This window comes from Anser cygnoides, chromosome 2 (genome assembly GCF_040182565.1).
Source record: "Anser cygnoides isolate HZ-2024a breed goose chromosome 2, Taihu_goose_T2T_genome, whole genome shotgun sequence".
NCBI classification, from domain to species: domain Eukaryota; kingdom Metazoa; phylum Chordata; class Aves; order Anseriformes; family Anatidae; genus Anser; species Anser cygnoides.
In genome coordinates, this window is record NC_089874.1 from 104,106,011 (window position 1) to 104,130,706 (window position 24,696).

Consider the following 24,696-nt stretch of genomic DNA (forward strand, 5'->3'; position numbering starts at 1 on the left):
GGAACTAAAGAAAATACATCTTTTTTGCTCAGATATTTTTTTCATAAGTATGCAGGGCGTGGTCTTCCTTTCCTTTGCCTTCCCTTGCCTTCCCTTGCCTTCCCTTGCCTTCCCTTGCCTTCCCTTCCCTTCCCTTCCCTTCCCTTCCCTTGCCTTCCCCCTTCCCTTCCCTTCTTGCCTTCCCTTGCCTTCCCTTGCCTTCCCCCTTCCCCCTTCCCTTGCCCCTTCCCCCCTTCCCCTGCCTTCCCCTGCCTTCCCCCCTTCCCTTGCCTTCCCTTGCCTTCCCTTGCCCCTTGCCTTGCCTTGCCTTGCCTTGCCTTGCCTTCCCTTGCCCCTTCCCTTCCCTTCCCTTCCCCCTTCCCTTCCCTTCCCTTCCCTTCCCTTCCCTTCCCTTCCCTTCCCTTCCCTTTTTTCTTCTTTTTACTTCTTTTTACTTCTTTTTACTTCTTTTTATTTTTTCTTCTTTTCTAAGGGGGCTTAATGCATTCATGATTTTGAGTAATAATTTGACTAGAAAATAGGGTTTTTCAGCTTAGAGATATTTTCAATTTATTTGAAATTATAAAAATGAGCTATTAAGCCTGCTGACAATCTTATTGATAGTAAGTGTAATGACATACTTAACACAAAATAGTTCTAGCTAGAAGAGTCTGGATTTATTGGTGAAAAGGTTTAATAGAAAAAAGCAGTTTTCACAAAATTGACCTTTGCCAAATAATTCAATTTTCTCTTCAAAATAACATGGTTAACCTTTCTTGTTCAGACAATCCAATGCCAGCTGACAATTAGCGTCCATGGAGCTGGTTACATCTATTCTCCCACAGCACATGTTCTTTTTCTGAACTACAGGTCTCATGACACAATGCAGGTCCTGGAATTTTATCACAGAACAGAGATATCAAATGACTGCAGCAGTCCAGCTTCAGTCAGGAGTATACATGTTGTCTTGAGCTAATTCACACTAAAAATTCCTCGGTTTGGTTAAATTAAGCTAGGGCCAAAGCTTAATTTAATTCTCATACTGAGTGAGAAGTTATTAATGAAATCATTAACCTAAGACATAAAAAGAGATTTATAACTAAAAATTTCTGTAGTTGGTACTAAAAACGTATTATTTTTTTTCATTGAGTAGAAAACGCAATCATTATATTTAACTACTTTCCATAAACTGTTCAAGCTTTCAGTTGTAACCTCAGACTACAGCAACTTCTGAGCATTCTGGTCTAACACAAAATGACTTTGCAGATGAGTGATCTCACTGGAGGACCATATACTGAGAGAAAGTGCATCACAACAAAGGCCTTAAATGAAATCAGAACTTCTGAATTTGACAACGGAATATGCTTTATTAATCATTTTTGGCATTCCCCCCTGTTTTTCATGTCTTGTAACCAGAAGAACTTCTTAACAGCTGTTTATCAGAATGAAAAGGAGTGTGTCAAGATACTCTCTACAGCAGGTCAGTAATGCACTTATTTAGCTATTGCAATCATTGTAAAACAAAACGAGGTCCTTCTTTACTAGTTTCTGAGTAGGACATTTCCCATTTCCAATATGACATTTTAAAGTCAGCTTAGTGATGCACTATTTTGCACAGAACTTCAAAGCTCAGACGAAAAAGTTCTAATCTTCAGCATAAGACTTAAGAAGCCACATAATACAGTCATTTTAAATAATGTAGCTCTCACACATTCTCTACTCTGTATCTTGTTTCAGGTGTCCTTTATTCATGTTTCAAGTTTTATAGGCTTCATCTGCTAATGTGAAAGTCCTGATGAGATTCAGAAAAGGAAATGGGAAGGTGGCAGGCTATAAAGCATGTCAGCAGCAAAGCTGCTGGTAGACACTTAGTGAAACATTACTGAACGATCAGGTTTAAATAACAGATATATTCTAACATTTTATATTATCCACATTATTCTGGCATCAGATTAGATGGGGAAATGAATTCTGTGCTCTTTTCCTGGGCGTATGAACAAACAATGGAAATGCCAAAATGATGAATGTCCTTCAATTCATTTTACATACTTTAATTTGTAGAAAACTGCAGAAGCCCACACAGGAAATTCCTGCAGGATTAGCCTAAGGAGGGCTGAACAGGATGATTCAAATCCTTCTAAATATTTAGCAACTCAAATAGTATCTAACTATTCTAAATGGCATATGAAAAGGCTACTTTGGAAAGGCTGCAAACTTGTAGCTGGAAGAAATCATGTATCTGTCTTCCTTTTAAATACAAAGCCTTTTACCTGAATGGGTTAACCCTACATGCTATTCTATTTAAAATATATTCAAAAAAAAAAAAAAAAGAAAAAAAAAAGGAAAAAAAAAGAGAGGAGAGCTCCTAACAAGGCCAAAGACAAGGAGCAATGCAGGCCTGATTTCTGTGGAGGTTTGCATTAAAGAAGAACCAGAGGTTCATTCTGTTTTGATTTGCAAAAGTAGATTTAGTTTCTCATGTCTTTAGTGTGAAATACAAAAAGCAGTTTCATCAATAGCAAAATTCCTATGACTTCAGAGAGGCTACTTTTTAATTCACTGTGTTTTTATTTTTCATATATACTTACAAGCTTAAATGATGCTTTCGGCCTAAGACCTGTCTCATTGAAGATTATAGTTTTATTTCTCCAAGTTCCTCACTGAGTTGAAAAATGTAAGACTCTTAGCAGGAATCTTAGTGTTATTTAATCACTTTGTTATGTGTTTCCTACAGAATTTGATAAGCAATTGTGATAAGCAATTTGTGTTGGAAAAAAGCATTACTGTTCTTTTTAATAGGATAACATGTAAGGTGTTACTGGCATAATTCTTATACAAACACACTCACATGAATACCTTCATAGAAATTAACAGGATTGCTTAACTAGGTAGGTGTTCATCCCTTTGTGTATGCAAAAACAAAGTACAAATAAGAAACAAACCAGACTCAAACACAACAGAGGTGATTGAAAGCAATTCTTAATTTTGAATTTCTTGGAGAAAGGCCAAACTGTAATTAGATTTTCTGAACATAGTTTCCTAAGGGATTTCCATAACTGCAATACAAAAAGCTAACGTAGGTTTCCATACCAAAATTTTATTTGGCCTTGTTTGTTTAATAATATCTAAACCATGATCAAAATTTGTATTATCTGCATTCTCTACAGCAAGGCCCACAAAACTACATTTCAGCTAGCTGAAAATTCAATCTGCAATCCTTTTCCATACTAAGCAAATCTAAATGCCCAAATGGAAAATTGTAAACCATATCAAAAGTGAATGACATTAACATTTGCTGTATAAAAAGACGCTCTCTTTACTTCAGTTTTTAATTTCTTGTGAAACAATGCTAAATCACATGCATGATAATAACAATAAACAATGACTTATGAGGGTAGATACTGTTTTTTCTTTAAGTGAAATTATTCTAACACAGAAAGACTAGAATTTAACCTGATGGCTTTAAAAACTTTGTGATCTGCGTGGCAGCAATCCCCCCCCCCCCCCCCCCCTTTTTTTTTTTTATATATTGTGCAGTAGGGCTTGCCACATACCCAATGTCACGTCAGGAAAAGAGGAGAGGCAGTGCACAGCACTGAAAGGACATGACTGTGTCAGCTAACGAGGGCCCATTGCACAACCTACACAGCAGCTGCAGATCACATGGCAACTCTGCCAGACCTGCAGCACTATACTGTAAAATTTGAAATGAACACTACTGGTGATGTGCTACCACTGGGAAAAGCCAACCACCAACTTGTTCCTATTTATAAGATTAATTAGACAACTAAATTGCTGCTTTCGTCATAGTAGTGCAATCAAGAACTGAAAGAGTGCAAGGAAGACCAAATAGAAGAAAAGGTATATAAAGAGAAACTGGTCCACATCATTTTAAGATATTTTGTGCAGTGTGTGTTCCTTTAACACTATTATTCTCTGTTTTAATCTTTTTGGGTCTGTACATGAAGGATTTTCACAGGCAGATGGAGGATGATAAACCCAGTATCCATCTATTGAATTGCCTTTTTTTCATCTGAAATAGAGGCTCTAAAAAAAACCACCACCACCCCCCTTCTTACTCTGCAGCATATTCATTATCAGATCAACTCACACTACTAATTAAGTTAAATTTGACTGCTAAATAACTCCCAAGGAGCCAATTTATCTAAGGTAGTAAGAGTGCATATTCATTTCTCCTTATATATCACTAGCTGTTATTAATTAAGTTCTAGTCACTTCAAACTGCAAGTCTGAAATATCTGCCATTAAGCAAACACTTTTGCACTGTGTTTAACAGTGAGTTTGGATGTTACTTTACTGTTATTGATAGCAATCTGGATATAGGTAGACACCATGATAGTTATTTCATTTTAGAATCTACAAGACAGTGGGAAGAACATGTGAAATTTTCACATTTTTTAAATGTAATATGCTTTGTCATAAACACACATGAAGTGCTGAACTGAGTTTGCTGGACTATTTTCTAAATAAAAAGTCTCATCTCTGAGGGTGAAATATACCTTTTTAGACTCAGAGAAGATCATGGTAGCAGCAAGTGTTTTTTTCCTCTGCAACAACTCTTCTCACCTGTGTGTTGTGCTGAGGTCAGTGTTGAGGTAATGCTTTAAAACTGCTTCCTCCCTACCCACCTTCCACCCATGTGTGAAGCATCTGTGGGCTAATGCTTTGTCGACTAGTAGGTCTCTCCTGTGCAAAGACTATTAGTATGAACAGGTATTAGGACAAAAGGTGTACTTTCTGCTCCCTTAAGCTTCTGCACAAATATACTGCATTTAATTAGCCAGAAGCATTGCAGCAGAAAATTTAAAGAGATCTTCATTACAGATAATGAATAATATTATTGCATGTTAAAGTTTTGCAATTGGAGGCAGGGAAATTTGTCCTCTGGGTGCATTTCTTAGCCCACTGTTAAAACTGGACTGCTCTCTCCTGAAATCTACTATGCTTTCTCAAGTTTCACTCATTGTAGTACATGTAAGAGGAATGAAAATATTAAGTTCTGAAATATTTATTAGTCCTATGTTTCAGTGGAAGTGTGAATAAAATCTGCCTACTTCCAAAAATCAGAATTCTTGCATTTTTAATAATACACTTCCAATATGTTGCCTCCTGCAGAGGCAGTTGGTATGCATATTGAATGAGTATCAATGTATCAAATTTTGCTTTCAAATTGTACTGAATTACAAAGCCCAGTTATGAGAAACAAAAGGTACAGCAGAGATAAATAACGTTCAATATTATCACGTCATGCATATCATAACACTTTCACTATTCTTCTTCTAAAGAAAAATCTCAACAAGAATATAAAAAAAGGAACTCTAACACCTCTATAAAAATATTTTTTTCCATTCTTATTGTGTTCATGAAAGATATCAGTGACAATGATTTTTTTTTAAGGTGATCTACAAGCACAACCTTTTTCACACCCAACTTCTGGAAGGTTATTATTATTTTTTTCATTAGTTTTATTTAACTGTAAGTCTGTAATCATGATCAGCAGTTCACTTTGTCTTTGTTGGATGAGGATGAGGAAAAACAAACGCCATACCCTTTAACGAGTCACCTATTGAATTCACAGCTCACCTGCTGATTTTAATTTATGTGACAATTTACAAAACAAATACATTGTGGATTTAATCTATATATTGCATGAAAGCATGTAATATGTTTTCTTGGACTGTATACTCTGGTTCTTGAGGAGTTTCTAACCTCCCATCTAAATGTAAATTGCTTATGCAAACAGCTTATTAAAAGGAATTCAAATGAAATCCTGAAACTCTTGCTCAAGGAATAAGTTTGCTACATTTTTTTTAAGTGAAAACAATGCTCTTAATTAATGTCTACATTTTAAATTTAATGATAATGTCAATTTCCTAAAAGATACAAAATAATTTCAGCTTAACAGCAGTGAATCCTCCCTATCCTCCTCCTTATGTTAATTATACAATTTAAGCAAATAGCTTAGCATCTAAATATATGAAAGAGATTTGGATACAGAAACAGATGATAGTTGTATACAGAATGTCTGTAAGTTAGTCTAATCAACAATTCGTATATACATTTCTCCAAGCAAATTCACCAAGAGTAGCTCTTATTCCTAGAATTACTTAATTCTAATCTTGCAACTCATACAGCCACCTGATGTAGATTTAATTGGGCACCCTGAGGTTGCCCAAATCTTATTGGAAATCTACACAATCTTATTGGAAGACAAGTACTAAAGCACCCTGACATTCATTAGCTACTGAGAAACTACATTGAGCCAAATTGTTTATCTAGTTTTATGTAGTGATTCTTGGAATAATTTTCACTACTGGTTTACAAACTGACTCAAAGAAACCTGCTTTATGTAAATTTGGGAATCCCGCTGCGGTTCCTGACAACTGATAAAATGAAATGGAGAGAAAACCAGCGCAAATAAAAAGCAATCTGCATGAATTCTGGTAAAGTGGAAAGAAGCTAATAGTCATGGCATGTACTTAAAAGGAACTTGCCTTGTAAACTGTAGATTTCTCCGACGCTGTTCTGCCGGGTGATATGATGCCAATATGCACTTCGAGGAAGTGAGATTGACTTGGATAATGTCATTGGTTCAGACAGACTGGTCTGGAGCTAAAAAAAAGAAATCAAACATAAGGGAAAGATCACACATAACTATACTATACTATATAGATAAATATTGAAATCATAAATTGAACCAATGTTGTTATGAAGACACTATTTGCTGAATTACCACAGATTTTCTTCTATCATTTAAAATGCACTGTAAGCATTGACATTCTGAATGCTCAGAAAAATGGATGCAGAAGTATACTTTGCTATACAGGTTTGCTAGCAGAATTTAATATTAGCATGTGAGAGTATGTCCCTATTTGTCTATGGCTATTCTTACCACCACCGGGATTTTGTTATTTTCTTCTTTACTATAGTGATGCATTAGCATATGCCTGAAATCTTAAAACCCTCTATAATCACATTTATTTTTTGTCATTTAACCTGCATATTGGATTGAATATCCATAAAGATGCTAAAAAAGAATCTGAGACAACCAGCAGAGAATTAGCAACGAAGGGTTATTAGTCCCATAACCCTCCATTTAAGTGGAGGCATTTCATTACCAGTACCAGGCTACAATCTCAAGAGCAAATTTCCCAGTCTTGGGGACTTTATATAACTGAAGGCATGAATTACATGATAAGTGTCCACATCTACAAGAGCTACAGCACAGAAACCTGACAGGAGGAATGTAAACTTTAATAAAGACAGTTCTGTCTCCAAAACAGATGTGAAATGAGATGTGAAAGAAAGACAAGACTAGGCTACAGGAAATAGAAACAATGACAGAGGATTTTTCATGCTGATAATACATCTGATAATGCTTTGGATACGTCTGTGTACCTTATGCTTTCTCTGGCTAGAAGAAAAGAAAATTTATCTGCAAAAATTGTGTATCTCTGGCTTTACAGAATATAAAATACAATCAGTAATTTGTGGGATCTAACAAATCATGGTATCTGTGGAGCATGTCATTTCTTCAGATGTCTGGAAGGATCAGCACTGAAAGGATCAATTGCATGTAAAGATTTAGAGAAAAAAATCCTTAATTTCAGGAGCAGGACCAGGATGGTGACGGTGGTAGTCTGAAAGGGTAAGCCTAGAAACCCACATTTTCAGAGAGTCCTTCTACAGAGCAGAAGGTATTCATGGTTTAGATCATTTATTGCAGGCTAATGATTAATTCCTAGGGACTCCTCTTTCAGAATAATGCAAAATTCAAAAAGCCATTTTTATCCATACAGTCATATGATATTCTGTAATACTAATTAAAAACATACAAACAAAAACAAACAAATCAACAAATACGCAGCTTGTTTAGAAACAATATTTACCCAAAGATCTAGTTATTTCATCTTTGAGTATTAATATTCATTGACGTGTGGTGAATATTTCGATCTCTGTTCAATCTATTGTAATTACTTCATTTTTTTTCTTGAGAATTATTATCAAAATTAATCCCTTTCTATAGCTAATATCTTCACAGCTCATTTATAGCCAATATTTCATTTCATTTGTCAGTGCTGCAGATCATCACTACAAGCATTCAATATGAAGTAAAGACCGTGAAGAAACATTTCAACCATTAAGAAAAGTTCAAAAGCTTGATCTATTTTGGGGAGATTGGGGAGTTTAAGTTTTTCAATGTACAGAAGTTCCTTTATTGTGGAGATCAAGGCAATATCAAACCTTCTAAGAATTACTGTTTCACTATAGCAAGAGTAACAAAGGTGATTTTGTTGAGTAAGAAAAATAAAACATCATGTAACTTCAGTACACGGATGATTTATTCATAATTTAAAGGTAAACTTCAGTCTAGGCAATGGGCAAAACTCTTTATTATTATGCATTGTGAACAAATTCCAGTAAAGAGAACTGCTTTGACTATGGTTCATTGTCTCAAAGATAAATCTATGGGATGAACTGAAATAGTTAAAGTTATTTTTTTTATTCATGATCTGAGGTGATTAATTCCTGCCTGATTTGACCAACACTGATGCAGAACAGATGCAAATATTAAAGCTGTGAAATAATTAAAAAAAATCATTCTTATTTTAAATTAAGATAAGAAATGCTGTAGTACATTGTGAGCATTCACAATATTTTGTTTCCTCAGATTCTCTAATTAAAGAACAACTTCTGATATCACCTTTTGGGTAAAAAGTATCACTATATGCTAAACACAATATGGTCTGAAGAACTAGATTTCTTTGGGGACACCATAGGGAGAAAAAACAATTTATATTTTATGAAAATACTATCCTCAGAAAACAAACAAACAAACAAAACACCAAAAAATTTAAAATAGTCAGTTTTGCTTTTAATTTGAGACCTTAAAATATAAACATAAACATACAGAATTCAGGACCTTAACATCTTGTCAGTAATATGAAGGACGATAATCTCATTGTACATTGATTTGTCCATGAAGTTATTTTTACTAATTGTTAGATCATTATTAACTACAGTGTTTATTTTTATCATTTTTATGAATAAAAATTAAATTATCGGTCAAATGTACATTAGAATGATAGAAGGCTTACTCCTACAAACTGCTGTTTGCAAAAATATTGCTATGTTCAAAGGAAAATGGATAATCAACTGTCAGAAACCTACTTTCTGTAGAGAACATCTTATGTGCTAGCCTGTGGGTGTTTCAGATAAAAAACTTCAAGCCAAGGGGAAGAAAACAAGCATCTAAACATAAATACAATCAATTATTCATATATAATTAAATAGATTTTTTGCTATATTAATTATTACAGGTTAAACAAGAATTTAATGTACAAAGATCTACTGTTTCAAAATCCTTTTTTCCACAATTGTAAATGAACTTCTGTTAGTTAACAATGTTAAAAACAAGCAATTTACAGATCATGGAAGGTGAACCAGAACTGTTAATTTATAACATAATTAGTCACTCAGGTTTGAGACTTGTACTCCAGACCAGTGGAAGATATCACTCTGGGTAAATTTAGAGACTTCATCCTAGATATTCTTCTTCCCTTTCATCTTCTTAAAGATGAAAGAAAACATAACAAACCAAACCAAACCAAACCTGAATTGTCCTCAACCTTTTCCTGATTCCTCTAACTCAAACAGAAAACATCTCCTTACAGGAAAAAGCAAGCAAAAAACCTCTAATTTTCCTCTTTGACTAAAAATATAGCCCATCAGTTTCCTACATAGATTTATTTCTGTCCTTGACTTAACAATATAGCAATTGAAATAGATTTTAAAAAAATATGTCTGCTATCTCCTTAGGCTTATTTTCCAATTACAGAATTAAATCAATATCTCTGAGTATGGAGGCCAAAGTTCTGTTTTATTTCCCACTCTAGCACATTCTCAGGAGCTGGCAAAACAGGCTCAGACACATTAGCATTAACTGTTCAGAAAGGAAGGGCCCATAACAGCAGAAGTAGCACAATCATGTAGAAGAAATAAACACTTTTCTCTAGGAATGAACTAACTTTAATCTTTGCTAACTAGATTTAGAAATATAGAGGAAAGTAAAAGCTGTATACCAAATCAAGAACGTTAATATAATAATGTACCATTAAATAAAGCATGCACATAGAATGCTTTTGCTACAAATGTTCCTAACATCTGATGAGACTTCAGGAAACAAAAAACATAATCTAGACTTTCTTGCCCACCTTATGAGGTAAAAGTGATGGGGTAATTAGAACTTGGGAGAAGAGTAGAATGCATACATCAAAAGCACACTAACTCATATATATATATATAAAAAGTAAAAAAAAAATCTCCGAAGCTTTTTCATTATCAGATGTGAAATACCTAGTAGTTTGGTTTTACCTAATTTCTTCCAGAATCTTTCTTTGATAAGATACCTTTCATATGGTGAACACTTCATTTCTTTCTTGGTTACTTAAAATCTTAAGTCATATGAAGCTTTACTTTGCCAGTGACAACTTTATAGTTCTTAAAGGACTATTTGATTAAAATAGAAATGAAAAAAAATTATTAATGTGTTTCTCTAAGTTGTTCCTCATATTTTTTCACTATTGTTCTTTCATGAAACAAGGCTTAGGGGCTAAATTTTTGTTTTAATTCCCACAGGGCAACTCAACTGACTTAAATAGATTTGTTACTCTGTTATTAATAATGAATGCAATTCCAAGAATGGAGCCTCTTATACATATATTAGGTCTCTGAGTTTTAATCTGTTTAGCATATTATTCTCTAATATTCTGTTTGCATTAAAATAGTCAAAATATAAAGGGCAAAAGGAAATAAATTTGTCTTGGGGAGAATTGATCAATATACAGTTCAATCCATATTTTAATCTGCAATAAAGATATTAAAAAAAAAAAAGATATGCTTTGGAAATAGTTTAGTTTATTACAGATAAAAAAGGCTGGCCCATTTCACTTTCTCATTAGTCTTTGAAAAATAGCAAGAGAACCAGGTCACAGAAGACTAACAAGAAATATAATCTAGAGACATGAATTTTACTATTTAGATATTTTTTTTCTTTACAACACTAAAGAAGATTCCTTTGTGAGTTAGCTTTGAAGTAGAAGTAGAAGGGGTACAAGAAATATATTTCACTTCAAGAATCCACAAGTTGCAGTGGAATGGCACAAACTCATTTCACTGGTACCCACAGTGACAGATTATTGAAATTCAAAAATTACACAATCTAGTAGGCAGCATCAGCCGAGCATAAATTAGAGCACAAAAAAGAGAGAAGTAAAACACTTTTTTTTTTTAAATGATTCTTAAGTTAAAGCCAAGAAGAAGGTGTCATATTTGCTTTTTTGCAAAGCAGACACTATTGTACCATGTTCAACTTGTGTACTGTGATACACAGACCCGTTCTACAAAAAGCAGTTTCTGTCCTGTATTATGAAGCCGATTATTCTTATGTATAGTGCTTTTCATATGCTTCTGTTGAATTTATTTTGCTGTTGCAAACAATTTGTCCACATTGCCTTTTAAAATTCTATTTGAATTCCCTCTCTTCACTGACCCAATTTCATATTGTAATGGTAAGATCAGGAAGTTTAATGATTAGATAGTATCTTTATCCAAGACTTATGCAAATACTTAATAGGATGCAGGATATACTCCTATGGAAGTCCAATGTGAATGTTTTGCCCTTTGGTGATGTACTATTTATAACTATTCTATGGCTACAGTTTTCCCATAACCTTTTGTACACAATCACTTATCTTGCTTAAAAAATAGTCATTCATGCATGATTTGGACTAAGTATTTAAAGGTGCCCACTAACAATAAAAATGCTTATAGGTATCAGCATACTAATTCTTTCCTATATAGTACTTTATGTTTCTTTTTATCTACTTTTTATCCAGTTTGCTGTTTCTGACACAATATTGGCAAAGAACTCCAGATATATGACCTCATAAGTATTCTGGAAAGACTTACATAAAAAATAGCTGCGGAAGTCATTTCAGTGATTTCAACCTTTGTAATATATTTCTAGCATTTGCGTTTTCAGTAACAATTCTAACCTTGTAAGGACGTTTTAGAGAGTTTCTTAATCAATTATGGAGGAAAAAAATCTCAAAATACTAACATTGCTTTGCAGTGCCAACGTGGATGATTAGTCTTTGGCTGTGAAATAATATTATGTAGGAATAATAAAACAGTGGTGAAAGAAAAGCATTCTGAAGGGAGATTCAGTGGGACTGATATTTTTTACGACTGTATTATAATGAAAGAACTGGGACATTTTGCTCCTTTTCTGGCAGAAGTTTTTTTTTTTTTTCTTTTTCTTTTTTTCTCTGAAAGAAGCTAATAATAGATCACTTTGTTTTCTGACAGAATAGATTAATGTTGGAGGAAAGTAGCTGGGTTTTATAGTGCATTGGGATTATATTTGTTAAATGTCAGTAAGGTGTGTGTCTTCACTTATTTCTGTTATGAAATTTTATTTTTGTTTCTTTCTTTCACTTACCACCCATGGAAACTACACTGATTACTCTGAGGGCAGAAGGTCAGGTTCTTCACAGGGTTTGAGCTATTCTATTATGAGCCATATTTGAACTATTTTATCATTTTTTTATTGCATAAAAACATTTACTAATAACACAGGAGATGCTGCTGCCAAGAACAGAGTTGAGACTATTTCAATCCTGACTACACAGTAGGTCTTACTGAAAACAAACATAACTAATTGTTAGGGGTCTCAAACAAACAGGAACAATTCCTAGCAGGTTGAACTAATGTGTTCAATATATATGTGATAGAGAATCCAGTATTGCACAGGTGCTTTGGCAGACATCGATTGTCCTTCTGTCAGCATGATATGGGAGCTTTTATCATAATAGAGATTGGTGCTGGATGACAGAAAAGAAAAGATTTTTGTAGACCTGCTGCCCTGCAAACATACAGAATTTTGGGATAAGACTGTGTGGAACTATAAAATAATTTCTCTAAGCAGCATCACTCAGGACAAAATCTTCAGGTTTTAAAGGGAAAAATCTCCTGGGATATTTGAAAGTGGTTTGCTTAAAGGTATGACTATTTCCAGATGGGAAATGGGGAGGATCAGAGTGAAAAAACAATTACAATTGAAAACAAAATCAAAAATAACAACACCTTCCTATATATTTTCTTCAAGTTAAAAATGGTAATGAATCACAGTCTTAGAACAAGCCCTCATATGCTTAACTGAAGACAGGTGGCATATAATGCAATGATATAGATCTGCTTGTGTTGTATTACCTTAAGTTTCTAAGATAGGTTCTAGGGGTCATTCATCTCAAGCAGTTCATCATTGAAATATTCATTTTTGTCTCATTTCGGAAACATGTAAATTATTTGCATCATTCTGAGTGTTAGTGGGTGATATGAAATTGCGGGAGGGCTAGGAGAAGTTTTGACCTTTGTTGAATCTAGGAGTTAATAGCAAGACAGTCAAGTAAAGGCTTGCCAAAGGACAGGAGGAAAGCCAATGTCACTCATATCTTCAAGAAGAGTAAGAAGGAGGACCCTGGGAACTACAGGATGTTCAGCCTCACCTTGATCCCTGGGAATGTGATGGAGCAGGTAATCTTGAAAACCCTTTTCAGGCACATGGGGGACAAGAACATAATTGTGAGTGGTCAGCATGGATTCTCCAAGGGAGTCCAACATGCTTGACCGACAGGATAACCATATATGGTGAAATGATTGGTTTGGTAGAAAAAAGGAGAACAGTAGATATTGTTTACCTAGACTTCAGTAAGGCTTTTGATACTGTCTCCAATAAGATCCTCAGAGAAGCTGTTGAAATATGGGCTTCATAAGCAGACCATGAGTTGGATTGAAAACTGGCTGAACAGCTGGGCCCAGAGGGTGACGATCAGTAGCATGAAGTCTAGTTGGAGGCCAGTCTATACTGGCCAGTCTTGTTCAATGTTCTCATGATCTGGATGATGGGGCAGAATGTACCCTCAGCCAGTTTGCTGATGACATAAAACTGGGAAGAGTGCCAGAGGGTTCTGCTGCCATCCAGGAAGACCTCGACAAGCTGCAGAAGTGGTCTGACAGGAACCTCATGAAGTTCAACAAGGAGAAGTGCAAAGTCCTGTACCTGGAAAGGAACAACTCCATGCACCAGTACATGCTGGAGGCCATCCAGCTAGAAAGCAGCTTTGCAGAAAAGAACCTGGTGAACCTGGTGATCACCAAGTTGAACATGAGCCAACAATGTGCCCTTGCTACCAAGAAGGTTAATGGTATCCTGGGCTGCATTAGGAGAAGTATTTCCAGCAGGTTGAGAGAGGTGACCCTTCCCCTTCCCCAGTAGTGGTGAGGCCACATGTGGAGTACTGTGTCCAGTTCTGGGCTCTTCAATACAAGAGATACATGGAGTTACTGGAAGGAGTCCAGGTAAGGGCCAATAAAATGGCTAAAGGACTGGAGCATCTCTCCTATGAGGAAAGGCTGAGAGACTGGGACTGTTCAGCCTGGAGAAGAAGAGGCTCAGGGGAGATCTTATCAATGTATATAAACACCCGAAGTGAGGGTGCAAAGAGGACTGGGTCAGGTTCTTTTCAGTGGTTCCCAGTGCCAGGAGAAGAGCAATGGACACAAACTGAAACACAGGAAGTCTCCTCTGAACAAGAGGAAATGTGATTATGCAGGTGCCTGAGTACTGTCACAGGCTGCACAGAGAGGTTCTGCAGTCTCCCTCCTTGGAGATATTAAAAGCCATCTGGGCATGTTCCTGGGCAACCTGTAGTAGGTGAGTTTGCTTGAGCGGGTGGGTTGGACAAGATGTCTTCCAGTGGCCTCTTCAAGCCTCAGCCATTCTGTGGTTCTGTGATTAACATCTCCAAAATTAAAAAGTAGGTTTTAACCGAAAAGGGACGAGTGTTTTATCTATCTTCTGAACAATATAGAGATAAATAAGTTGGGGTGGGAAAAATGAAGTTAGATGAAGGAGTTGGAGACATCAAAGACACTGTCTGCAAAGACTGGTGTGTTTCACCAGGAATGTTTTCTCAGGAATTCAACCTGAGATTTACTGTGTTCCAGAAGGTTCACTTTCATGAGGTGTGTCAAACCAAAATTAAAAATAGTGAGACTTGCTATCAGTGCCGACTTACGCAGTCTTGCCCTACTTCCTCTGTATACTTTTTGCTGTCCTTGCTCTGCTGGGTATCCTTCTCTCTGACAATGCTGGTTGTCTCTCACCTCAGCCTGATATACTTTAGAGAAGATTTCAGAGTATGGAAGTTTTTTCATGGTGTTGCTCGCCAAAAGGTATGACATCTTAAAGAAGGATTTTGGACACTTGAAGTCCTCAATGTTTTACCTGAGAGTATTGGAAAGATAGCCTTTCTGACTTCATAGAAGTTGCTTTGGCCAGTTTTAGAGCTAGCATGGTAAAAGTCATGACATGAAAAAAATGACTGTTTGTGAAGAACCCTTTCAAAACTCTCTCTAGTATGTGGCAAGAAAGGTGAATTAAGAATGTCCCTGTTTGGGCAAACCTTACCAGAGTAAATTTGGGGCTGAAAATTTGGAATTCTACGGCTTACACACATGTTTTGACAACAAAATGCTAGAATCTGTATTGAGTGTTCACTGCAGTTATTTGAGTTTCAGTCTTTCTGATAAAATAAATGCCTTGGACCTCACAAGCTTGTTTATGACATTTTTCTTGTATAGTCTAAAATAGATCAGTAGTTCCCAATTATACATATTTGTGGAAATCACATTTATTTTAGTTACTTCATCTCTGTATATAGAAACTGCTGATACCAATGAACTTTAATAAAATGACAGCAATACAATTTTCTGAATACTTGCTAAACAATCATCAATACTTTGCCATGAATATTCCTTATTAAGCTTGTCAGTGAGTGACTCCAGTATTTAGTAACACATACAGTTTTGCTGACCTCTACTTTCTGACATTTTCAGAAGTTATTTTTATGTGTCAGACACAGACATTTCAATTAAAAAGAAAAAAAAATAACACAACAAACCCATAAAAATCAGTATCATGTAGCAAAGCTACAGATGACTCTTCAAAACCTTCCAAAAAAAATATGTTTTCTTTCCATTAAGTATTTATTTTTAAGCATCTCAAATGCATCTTCAGTCATACATATCAGGGCTATTTATACAATGCACACGAATGTAAATTATAAAGTTTTAAAGTAGAAAAATACTTTTTTTTTTTTTTTTGAGGGGGGATGCTAAATACACTTGCCTGTTTGTGTATGCAAACACACAAATTTTTTTTTAAATTTCACTTAAAATCATTTATTCACATTTAGTTTAATATTTACTTCAATAGCTTCATTGCCTTTTGTGTATTTTACAGATTTAAAATAAACAGAGAAGCTAGTATGTAATAATAAAGAACTATTCCTTTTCACTGTATGTGCCCACACAAATGGAGCTCTCATTGATCATGTATATAGATACAAACAAAATTCTTGAGATTTCTCAATTTTAGAACTGCAATAATCAATCATTCAAAATAATTCACACACTTCTAAATAAATATATAAATATATATTGGATTTAAATAAATATCTTTCTTTTTTTTTTTAGCCCAGAAACATTTTAAAATGAGAGACAAAACTCTCCAAATCACAGTCCAAATTTCTGCATATAAAAGAAACTAGTGATTTTTTTTTTCTTCCTTATTGATGCTAGTTTACTAATGTAACAGAAATAACTGCGAATTAGGAAAACAAATTGGAAATGGGGAAATTGAGAAGTGTGTGTAAATTGCTGTATCTTTCAACATAATTATATCAGCCCAACAAACCTACAATTGGCATTTTTTTCCATTAAATTTTATTTTCAGACTATAACTCACTTGAAGTTGCTTGGTATAGTAGAGGTTGTGGTTGCATGACCAAATGCCCCATAATTCAAGCCTTTTAAAATCCACTGTTGCCGTTTAACAGAAAAGAATCCTTTGCTGCTGTGTTGGTAAGTTCCAACTTCACAAAACAAAGAAAATAGTTATACCTGTTGCCATGGAAATCTGCAACTCAACATTTTTTTTTTCTTCATGTAATATGAAAGGTATGTAAAGGTGATCACGAAGCAATGGGAAGCATCAGAAAAAAGCATTAGAAAAAAGACGTCATGAAAACAACAAAGATTTTACCAAATCTCTTAGCCAGTAGTAATTGTAACTTTTACCACCATGCCCTAAAAGGAAATCATTAAGAATAATGTGGGGACCACAAGTTCTTTCTTTTTATAAACAAGAACCTATACTGATTTGGCAATGGATTTAGAATCATAAACATTGTAAAGTTATGTATTCAACAACCAGCCATATGAATACATATGAATCCTGCCTGGCAGCTACCTTTATGGAAATTTATTCTGACAGACTGAATACCTGATGAGACCAGCGGCTTTTATCCTGAGACAGTCGTAAGTAACAGCATGGTATATGCTTCTATCATAACATTAAAAAAAAATGTAAAAATCATTAAGCTCTTGCTGTTGAATGCTGCAGAACTGAAATATTTTTGAAAAACTTATTCTTGAATTTTAGATGGGTCAGTATTCCAAAACTTTTTATCATCTTCATGTTGTGGTTTAACCCGGCTGGCAGCTAAACACCACACAGCCGTTCGCTCACCCTCCCCCCTCCCTCTCTGGGATGGGGGAGAGAAATGGGAAAGTGAAGCCGGTGAGTTGAGATAAAGACAGTTTATTAAAACAGGAATATAATAATAACAATAATAATAATAATAGTGGTAATGATAATAGTATTATTAATAATAATGTGTAAGAAAACAAGTGATGCACAATGCAATTGCTCACCACCCGCTGACCGATGCCCAGCCTATCCCTGAGCAGCCGGCCCCCCACCCCGGCCAGCCACCCCTATATATTGTTTAGCATGACGTCAGATGGTATGGAATACCCCTTTGGCCAGTTTGGGTCAGCTGTCCTGGGTCTGTCCCCTCCCAGCTCCTGCTGCACCCTTAGCCTGCTCGCTGGCAGGACAGAGCGAGAAGCTGAAAAGTCCTTGGCCTGGTGTAAACACTGCTCTGCAACAATTAAAACATCAGCATGTTATCAGCGCTCTTCTCATCCTAATCCAAAACATAGCACCCTACCAGCTACTATGAGGAAAAATTAACTCTGTCCTAACTGGAACCAGGACACTTCATCACAGACATAGGCAGCAAGACAGAAGTGATCCTTAGCAAATTTGGGGGTGACATCAAACTAGGGAAGTAGGCAAAAACCCAGATGGGACAGCTTCCATTCAGAGGAACCTCCGCAAAGCAGAAAAATGGGCAAACAGGAACCCCATGAAGTTTAGCACTGACAGATGTTAATGCTGCACCTGTGTTAACACCACAGTGCTTGAGTACATGCTGACTTGCTAGGAAAGTGCCCTGTGAAAAGGACTTCGGGGTCCTGGACATAACATGAATGACAACTGTAAATGTGCAGTGATGGAGGTTAACCACATATGGGACCACATTAGCAAAAGCATAGCCAGCAGGTCTGGGGAGGTTACGTTTCTCCACTATTTGGCATTTTTGGAACTTCCACATCAGGAAGTTCAGCTGTGTTCACATAGTCTTTAGGTTTGTGCCCCAGATTAACAGAAACCTCAAACTGTGGAGAGCCTGGCAGAGAACCTCTAAGAAGCAGAATATGATAAGCGACATTGGATTAAGGGATTATTCAGCACGATAAAAAGAAGGCTAAGAGAAATCTAACAGCCATTTCTCTCTCTCTTCTTAAAGGTATGCCATAGAGAAGACAGAGCCAGATCATCGCTGTTAACAGAGACGCACAATGAAAGGACAAGAGGCAACAGTCATAGGCTGCGGCATAGGAAATTCCCGACATAATAAAAAATTCTTCACAATGAGATTGTGGGCACTGGAACAGGTTCTCAGGATCTACATCCTCGGAAGTATTCAAAACTTGACTGGCTAAGGCCTTGCGCAACTTGATCTAGTTTTGATGTTATCCTAGCTTTGAAGAAAAGATTAGATCATCTGGCCACCAGTGGTCCTTTCCAATATTATTTTTTTCTGGTGTTATAATCAATGGGTTTGAAAACTTAATGAGATGTACTGTGCCAGTGTATTAATCTGACATTTCACAGCAACTACAGCAACTATATTGTATAAAGATGTGCAGCTACTACAGTAAGTGAAATTATCAGGTCAACAGTTCAGAGACTAGTCTGTCTGTACTAGTGGCTTTTATATTTCTGCCGAACCAGATTCTTGGGCACTGCAGAGCAGCTGATAAATATAAACTGTTAGTACGGCTGGAATTATTCAGGGGATATCAGTCATGTAAGAACCATGACCCAAGGCTGAGCAGGAAAAGGAACATAAACAAACCCTGTCTGGACAGGCTTTGATTAATTCATATCAAAGGCAGCTTGTACTTGGATAAGGGCCCATAATTCAAGTATGTTTTTTTAGATACTAAGTATCAGTTGTCTTCAGTCTAAGCATAATCAGCGACATTATTATAAGGAATTGTCAAGTTAAAAAATATATCATATTCAGAAAAAGGAACAGAAATGGGGAAAAAAAGCAAAATGTTGATAAAGCGTGAATTTCACCTATTTTTGTCATACCAACAGGTACTTGATGAGCCAAAGTACATAAAGCACAGAAGGGATTTACAGAGTAACTTTACGACTATCATGAGAATTTCTGATCCCCTCTCAGATTATTACTTTTTATAAATCTCCCATTATCTGAGAAGCACAGTGTCCGCCTGTAAATCATCGATAAAGAAGGTTCTTATTAATCAGAGACAAAGCATTAACTATTCCCTTGTGTGATATAAAGAACAGAGTTACTGAAATAGAGGGAGGCCTTAGCTGACGGAAGACGCAGAATGATACTATACTTCAAAAGACTGATGGAAACTGTGTGAAAAATGTGTTTTTCAGAAGTTAATTCCTCTGTGAATAAGTAATCGACTATGATCCAGGATTTGTTTTGTTGATGTGCTGCTCCCAGCATACCGCTGATTACACTGTGACCTTGGACAATTCATACACAGTTGAATTTGGCCTTAATCTTTCTGTGCCTCATTTTACTCATTAGTATAATTATTATAATAATACCTATCTCCTGAGAGTATTGGGTGGCTTCATCAGCTATTATTGTGGCTAATAATAATAGGAGCTCTATAGGCTACTTTAGTTTATTTTACAAGAAATGGTTTTCTCAGAATAGCAGAGAGGAGATTAATAATATATTAAGCCCATTGGAAAGCTGTCCTGAGAATTACTTTTCTAGTAATACTTAAGTCAACATAACCTGTTCCTCTGTTAAGAGAGTTTAATGTTATAAAACTACCAGCACGGTTATGCAAACAAGTTATTTAAAGTGTGCACAATGCCAAAGAAAACTTCCCTTCCATACTAAATGCTTTTCAGAATTTACTTAAGGGGAGGGTTAGGAATAGCCACATAGTGCTCAGTCAGACATGCAACAACTATTGTATAATTACAACAACCATTCCTAATTTATAATTAGTATCGCCTATGGCTTTTAGCAAATAACACTGTTAATCAAATAATCTATTTTGTTCAGGGAAAGTTCTTTGGCTCTTCAATTTCTTGCATTTTCTAGAAAGAAATACAAGTTTTAATTTGACATTGCCTCTCCAGCTATTTTGATAGTTCTGTAAAAATGCAGTATTTTGTAAAATATTGGAAAAAATAAAAAAGAAAAAATAGAATAAAATAAAATAATTTAAAAAAAAAACAACACCAAAACTTCAAATGCACTTATGTTACCAACATTAAAATTCACTTATATTCAAAGGTTAACTTTGTACAGTTGAAATAAACTACACCCGACTTCTAAGAAATATGTACCTAGCTCTTTAAAAAGTTCCTAGAAATGTAGATAGGTGGCTACCTGGATTTTTAAAGAGCTCACAGGCTAAACCCTCAATAGGGCTTGCATCTGCATATACATGACTCTGTAAAAATCTGTGCCTTATTGCATTTAAAAAAAAACAGACTTTATTTAGTTGCTTAAATTAAAATGTTCACAGTACAACATATTTGAATTCAAGTATACAAATGAGGTCCACAGAACAGGGCGAACAGTGTTCACAGGATTTATGCAAGCAGGTTTAGGACAGATTCATAGGATGAAACAGGGTCCTGTCAGACAAGAAATTGTGTTATCTCAGTTATGAGATACCTCTGAGAAGCTTTTATTACAAATAGGTTTTGGTTCAGCTCTTACTTCATATTAGGAAGAAGATTTCAATCAGAATCTTAGGTAGCACGATAAGACAAATCTAGAAGAGCACTGTGATATTATACAACATATTTCAGAATTTTTTAAGAAGGATCAGAAGAATTTCTAGGTTAGGATATATATCCACGGAAAGAGGTACCTGGGTTTTAGTCCCTAGGGCAGATTTAGAGCATGTCGTTGCATTCAAGGTCATCCAGACCAATAGCTAAGGATAAGAGAGAGTTCAAAATTCTGTCAGGCAGAGGAAGGAATTGAATTTATCCCACCATGCTCTGAGTGAGAGCCCTCATGACTATGACCACGTCAAAAAACATTAATAAAGCCAGTGCAAGCTCTAGTGAATAGCTTTTTAAAAGGCAAAACTGCACCTATATTACATCACCAACTACCAAAATATCTGATACACTCTTATACAAGGATTTGCCAGCTCTGCTCCTGCACCTACCCACAATAGTTATCTATACACTTCACAGAAGTTCATGTGGTTTGCAGTGTTTCTGACACAAAACATAGCTCTGTCCTCCCACCTGCTTTAACACTCTGTTACCACAGTAAAGACTTTCCCTATCCTGTGGTTTCATTCAAATACACAGAAAACATTCAACAACAACCACTGCCGGCAACTTCCCCCACCTCATCCTTTCACGGCTTGTATGGCACCCTATAGGAGGTAGTAGACTCCTGAAGCTGACAGAAGAAGGGGCAGGGACAGGGTTAAAAAGTGTTTCCTTGGAAAAAAGTAATGTATGTGGGACAATAGTGGCAGTGGAAGTTAGAATTTCATAGCAGAGCAAAGTACTTTCTTTTAGGAATTGCATGGCATCTACTGCATAGTTCTTGAATGTTGCTGCAGTACTTGAATGTCTATTTTTGCATATGAGTAATAGCCCCTGAAAAAAATGCCAATGAAATACACGTACTTTCAAGAAAATATCTTATTTAAAATAAAATTAAAAAATAAAACACATCCAGTCTGTATATTCAAAAATCCATTACTTTCTTCTGAAGGGGTGAATGTCAGAAATAGACCTGCTTCACTGCTCTAGGATTTACTTCATCCAAGCACACATAATTTTCCGAGTCCTAGTACTAACAAGGACCCTGGCAGAATTCTTAACAAATTTTCACAGAAAAATATGAATCAGGAAAAATATCATTATGTGTTTAATGAAGTAAGAATCTTTTTTTTTTTTTTAATATATAATTAATATTCATTTTTATCTTTTATTACTTATGGGAACTAGGGTTACAAAACTCAAACCAAAAAGTACACAGATTCTGTCTTATGGGGAAAGAAAGGCAGCATTCTTGGTTTTGTTTTTCATCTTAGCAATATTTCCTGATGGTGTGGTGGTTTTACTTGGGTGGGCAGCCAAGCTCCACCACAGCCACTCTCTCACTTCCCCTCCTCAAAGCGAAAGGGGGAGAAAATATAATGCAAAGGGCTCAAGGGTTGAGATAAGGATGGGGAGATTGCTCAACAATTATAGTGACAGGCAAAACAGACTCAGAGTAAAAAAAAAAAAAAAAAAAAAGTATCAGACTCAGATAGTAAAATTTATTGCCTATTACTAACAACCTAGAGAAGTGAAAAACAAAGGAAAGAAACCAAAACCACCTTTCCCCCATCCATGCTCTTCCACCTCCTCCCCCGAGTGGTGCAGGGGAATGGGAGAATGGGGACTGTGGTCAGTCCCTAACGCTTTGTCTCCGCTGCTCCTTCATGGTCACTCTCTGCCCCTGCTCCAGCATGGGGTCCCTCCCACAGGATGCCATCCTTCCCGAACTGATCCTGTGTGCGCTTCCCACAGGCAGCAGCTCTTCAAGAACTGCTCCCACATGGCTCCGTACCACCGGGCCCATCCCCCAGGAGCAAACTGCTCCAGCACGGGTCCCCCACGGGCGGCAGCTCCCCCCAGACCCCCTGCTCCTGCGTGGGCTCCTCTCCACAGGCTGCAGCTCCAGCCCAGGGCCTGCTCCTGCGGGGGCTCTCCATGGGCCGCAGCCTCCTCCAGGCCACATCCACCTGCTCCACCGGGGGCTCCTCCACGGGCTGCAGCGTGGAGATCTGCTCCGTGTGGGACCCATGGGCTGCAGGGGGACAGCCTGCTCCACCAGGGGCCTCTCCACAGGCTGCAGGGGAACTGCTGCTGTGTGCCTGGAGCACCTCTTGCCTTCCTTCTGCACTGACCTTGGGGTCTGCAGGGCTGGTTCTCGCTCCTCTCTCCTCTCTCTCCCAGCTGCTGTTGAGCAGCATTTTTTTCTTCCCCTTTCTTAAATCTGCTGTCACAGAGGCACAAACAACATCACTTATTGGCTCAGCTTTGGCCAGCGGTGGGACCCTTACCTAACATAGGGTAACTTCTGGATTCTTCTCACAGAAGGTATCCCGATGGCCCCCTGCTACCAAAACCTTGCCACATAAACCCACTACAGATGGCCACAGTTTACCACTGGATAGACAGGTTATGCAGTAGAAGACTCCAATTTTTCTATTATTGTTTTCTACTGCAAAGAAGGGCGAGCTCTGCTTCTCTGGAAGTCATTTCTGCCAAACACACTGAAAGACTATTTCAACTTTAACCTGTAATTTTCAAAGACCTCTAGAATGAGTAATTGAAGCTTCATAATACCTGTGTGAACCAAGTAAACAATTCAACAACTATACATCATAATAAAGCACACAGTTTTTTATAGAGTTATCAATTTTCTAAACAAATATTCTACAGCAATATCATACAGTAGTTTCAGGTGGGAAATACAGAACAGTATTGAGTATTTGCAGGAATAAGGAGCCTGAGGCTATACCTCAATTACCATAAAATGCATGAGTTCATGAATGATCATATGTATTCAGAAGCTCAATACATGAGCTCATACATCATATGGAAGCAGAAGGAAACATCCTAAACAACCAGTGTGTCATGACATGGGACCATGTATGGGTGAACTCTGGAATTTTCTCCTCCATTTTCTCCTCCAGGTACTTACTGACTCCAGGTAAATGCCAAATGCACTTAGGCAGAATAACAACATGAAAGAGCTTTATCATATTAAGTAAACTGCAGTGTTGAAGTGGAGCCCCAGAGACACATATTTTAAGTAAATATTTCATATAATCATTGTGCCTGCAATATCCACTAGTGTGTTCCTGCATTTCCTGTCTTTCACAGTGGGAAAATAATAAGGTGTAACATTACACAAAGACATAAATGACAACCAAATACCAGGCAAGGCCTTGAAGATGCATTGGCAAAGGTAGGATACTTCAAATGGAAACCACCATTTGAAAGTGAAGAATTTAGAATCTGTTGATGTGTTCATTGACAATGCTTGATTCTGTAATGTTTTGATGAATACGTGTTTAGGCTGAGATCAGCTTAAAATACGTAAAGAAATACATAATAAAGAA

The 24,696-nt window shown here is 36.5% G+C and overlaps 1 protein-coding gene across 2 annotated transcripts in view; it reads right to left on the reverse strand.

The window, feature by feature from the left end:
- DOK6 (docking protein 6) overlaps positions 1 to 24,696 on the reverse strand; it is a 241,205-nt gene that overhangs the window by 37,681 nt on the left and 178,828 nt on the right. Inside the window, exons 7-8 of one of the 2 annotated variants that reach the window (XM_048080877.2) lie at positions 6,495 to 6,612; positions 478 to 871 (exon numbers count right to left, since the gene is read on the reverse strand). In XM_048080877.2, coding sequence (XP_047936834.2) covers positions 786 to 871; positions 6,495 to 6,612 — 204 coding nt within the window. In that variant the 3' untranslated portion in view covers positions 478 to 785. Of the gene's footprint in view, positions 1 to 477; positions 872 to 6,494; positions 6,613 to 24,696 lie in introns of those variants that run through there. The other variant, XM_048080875.2, reaches the window with a different exon arrangement.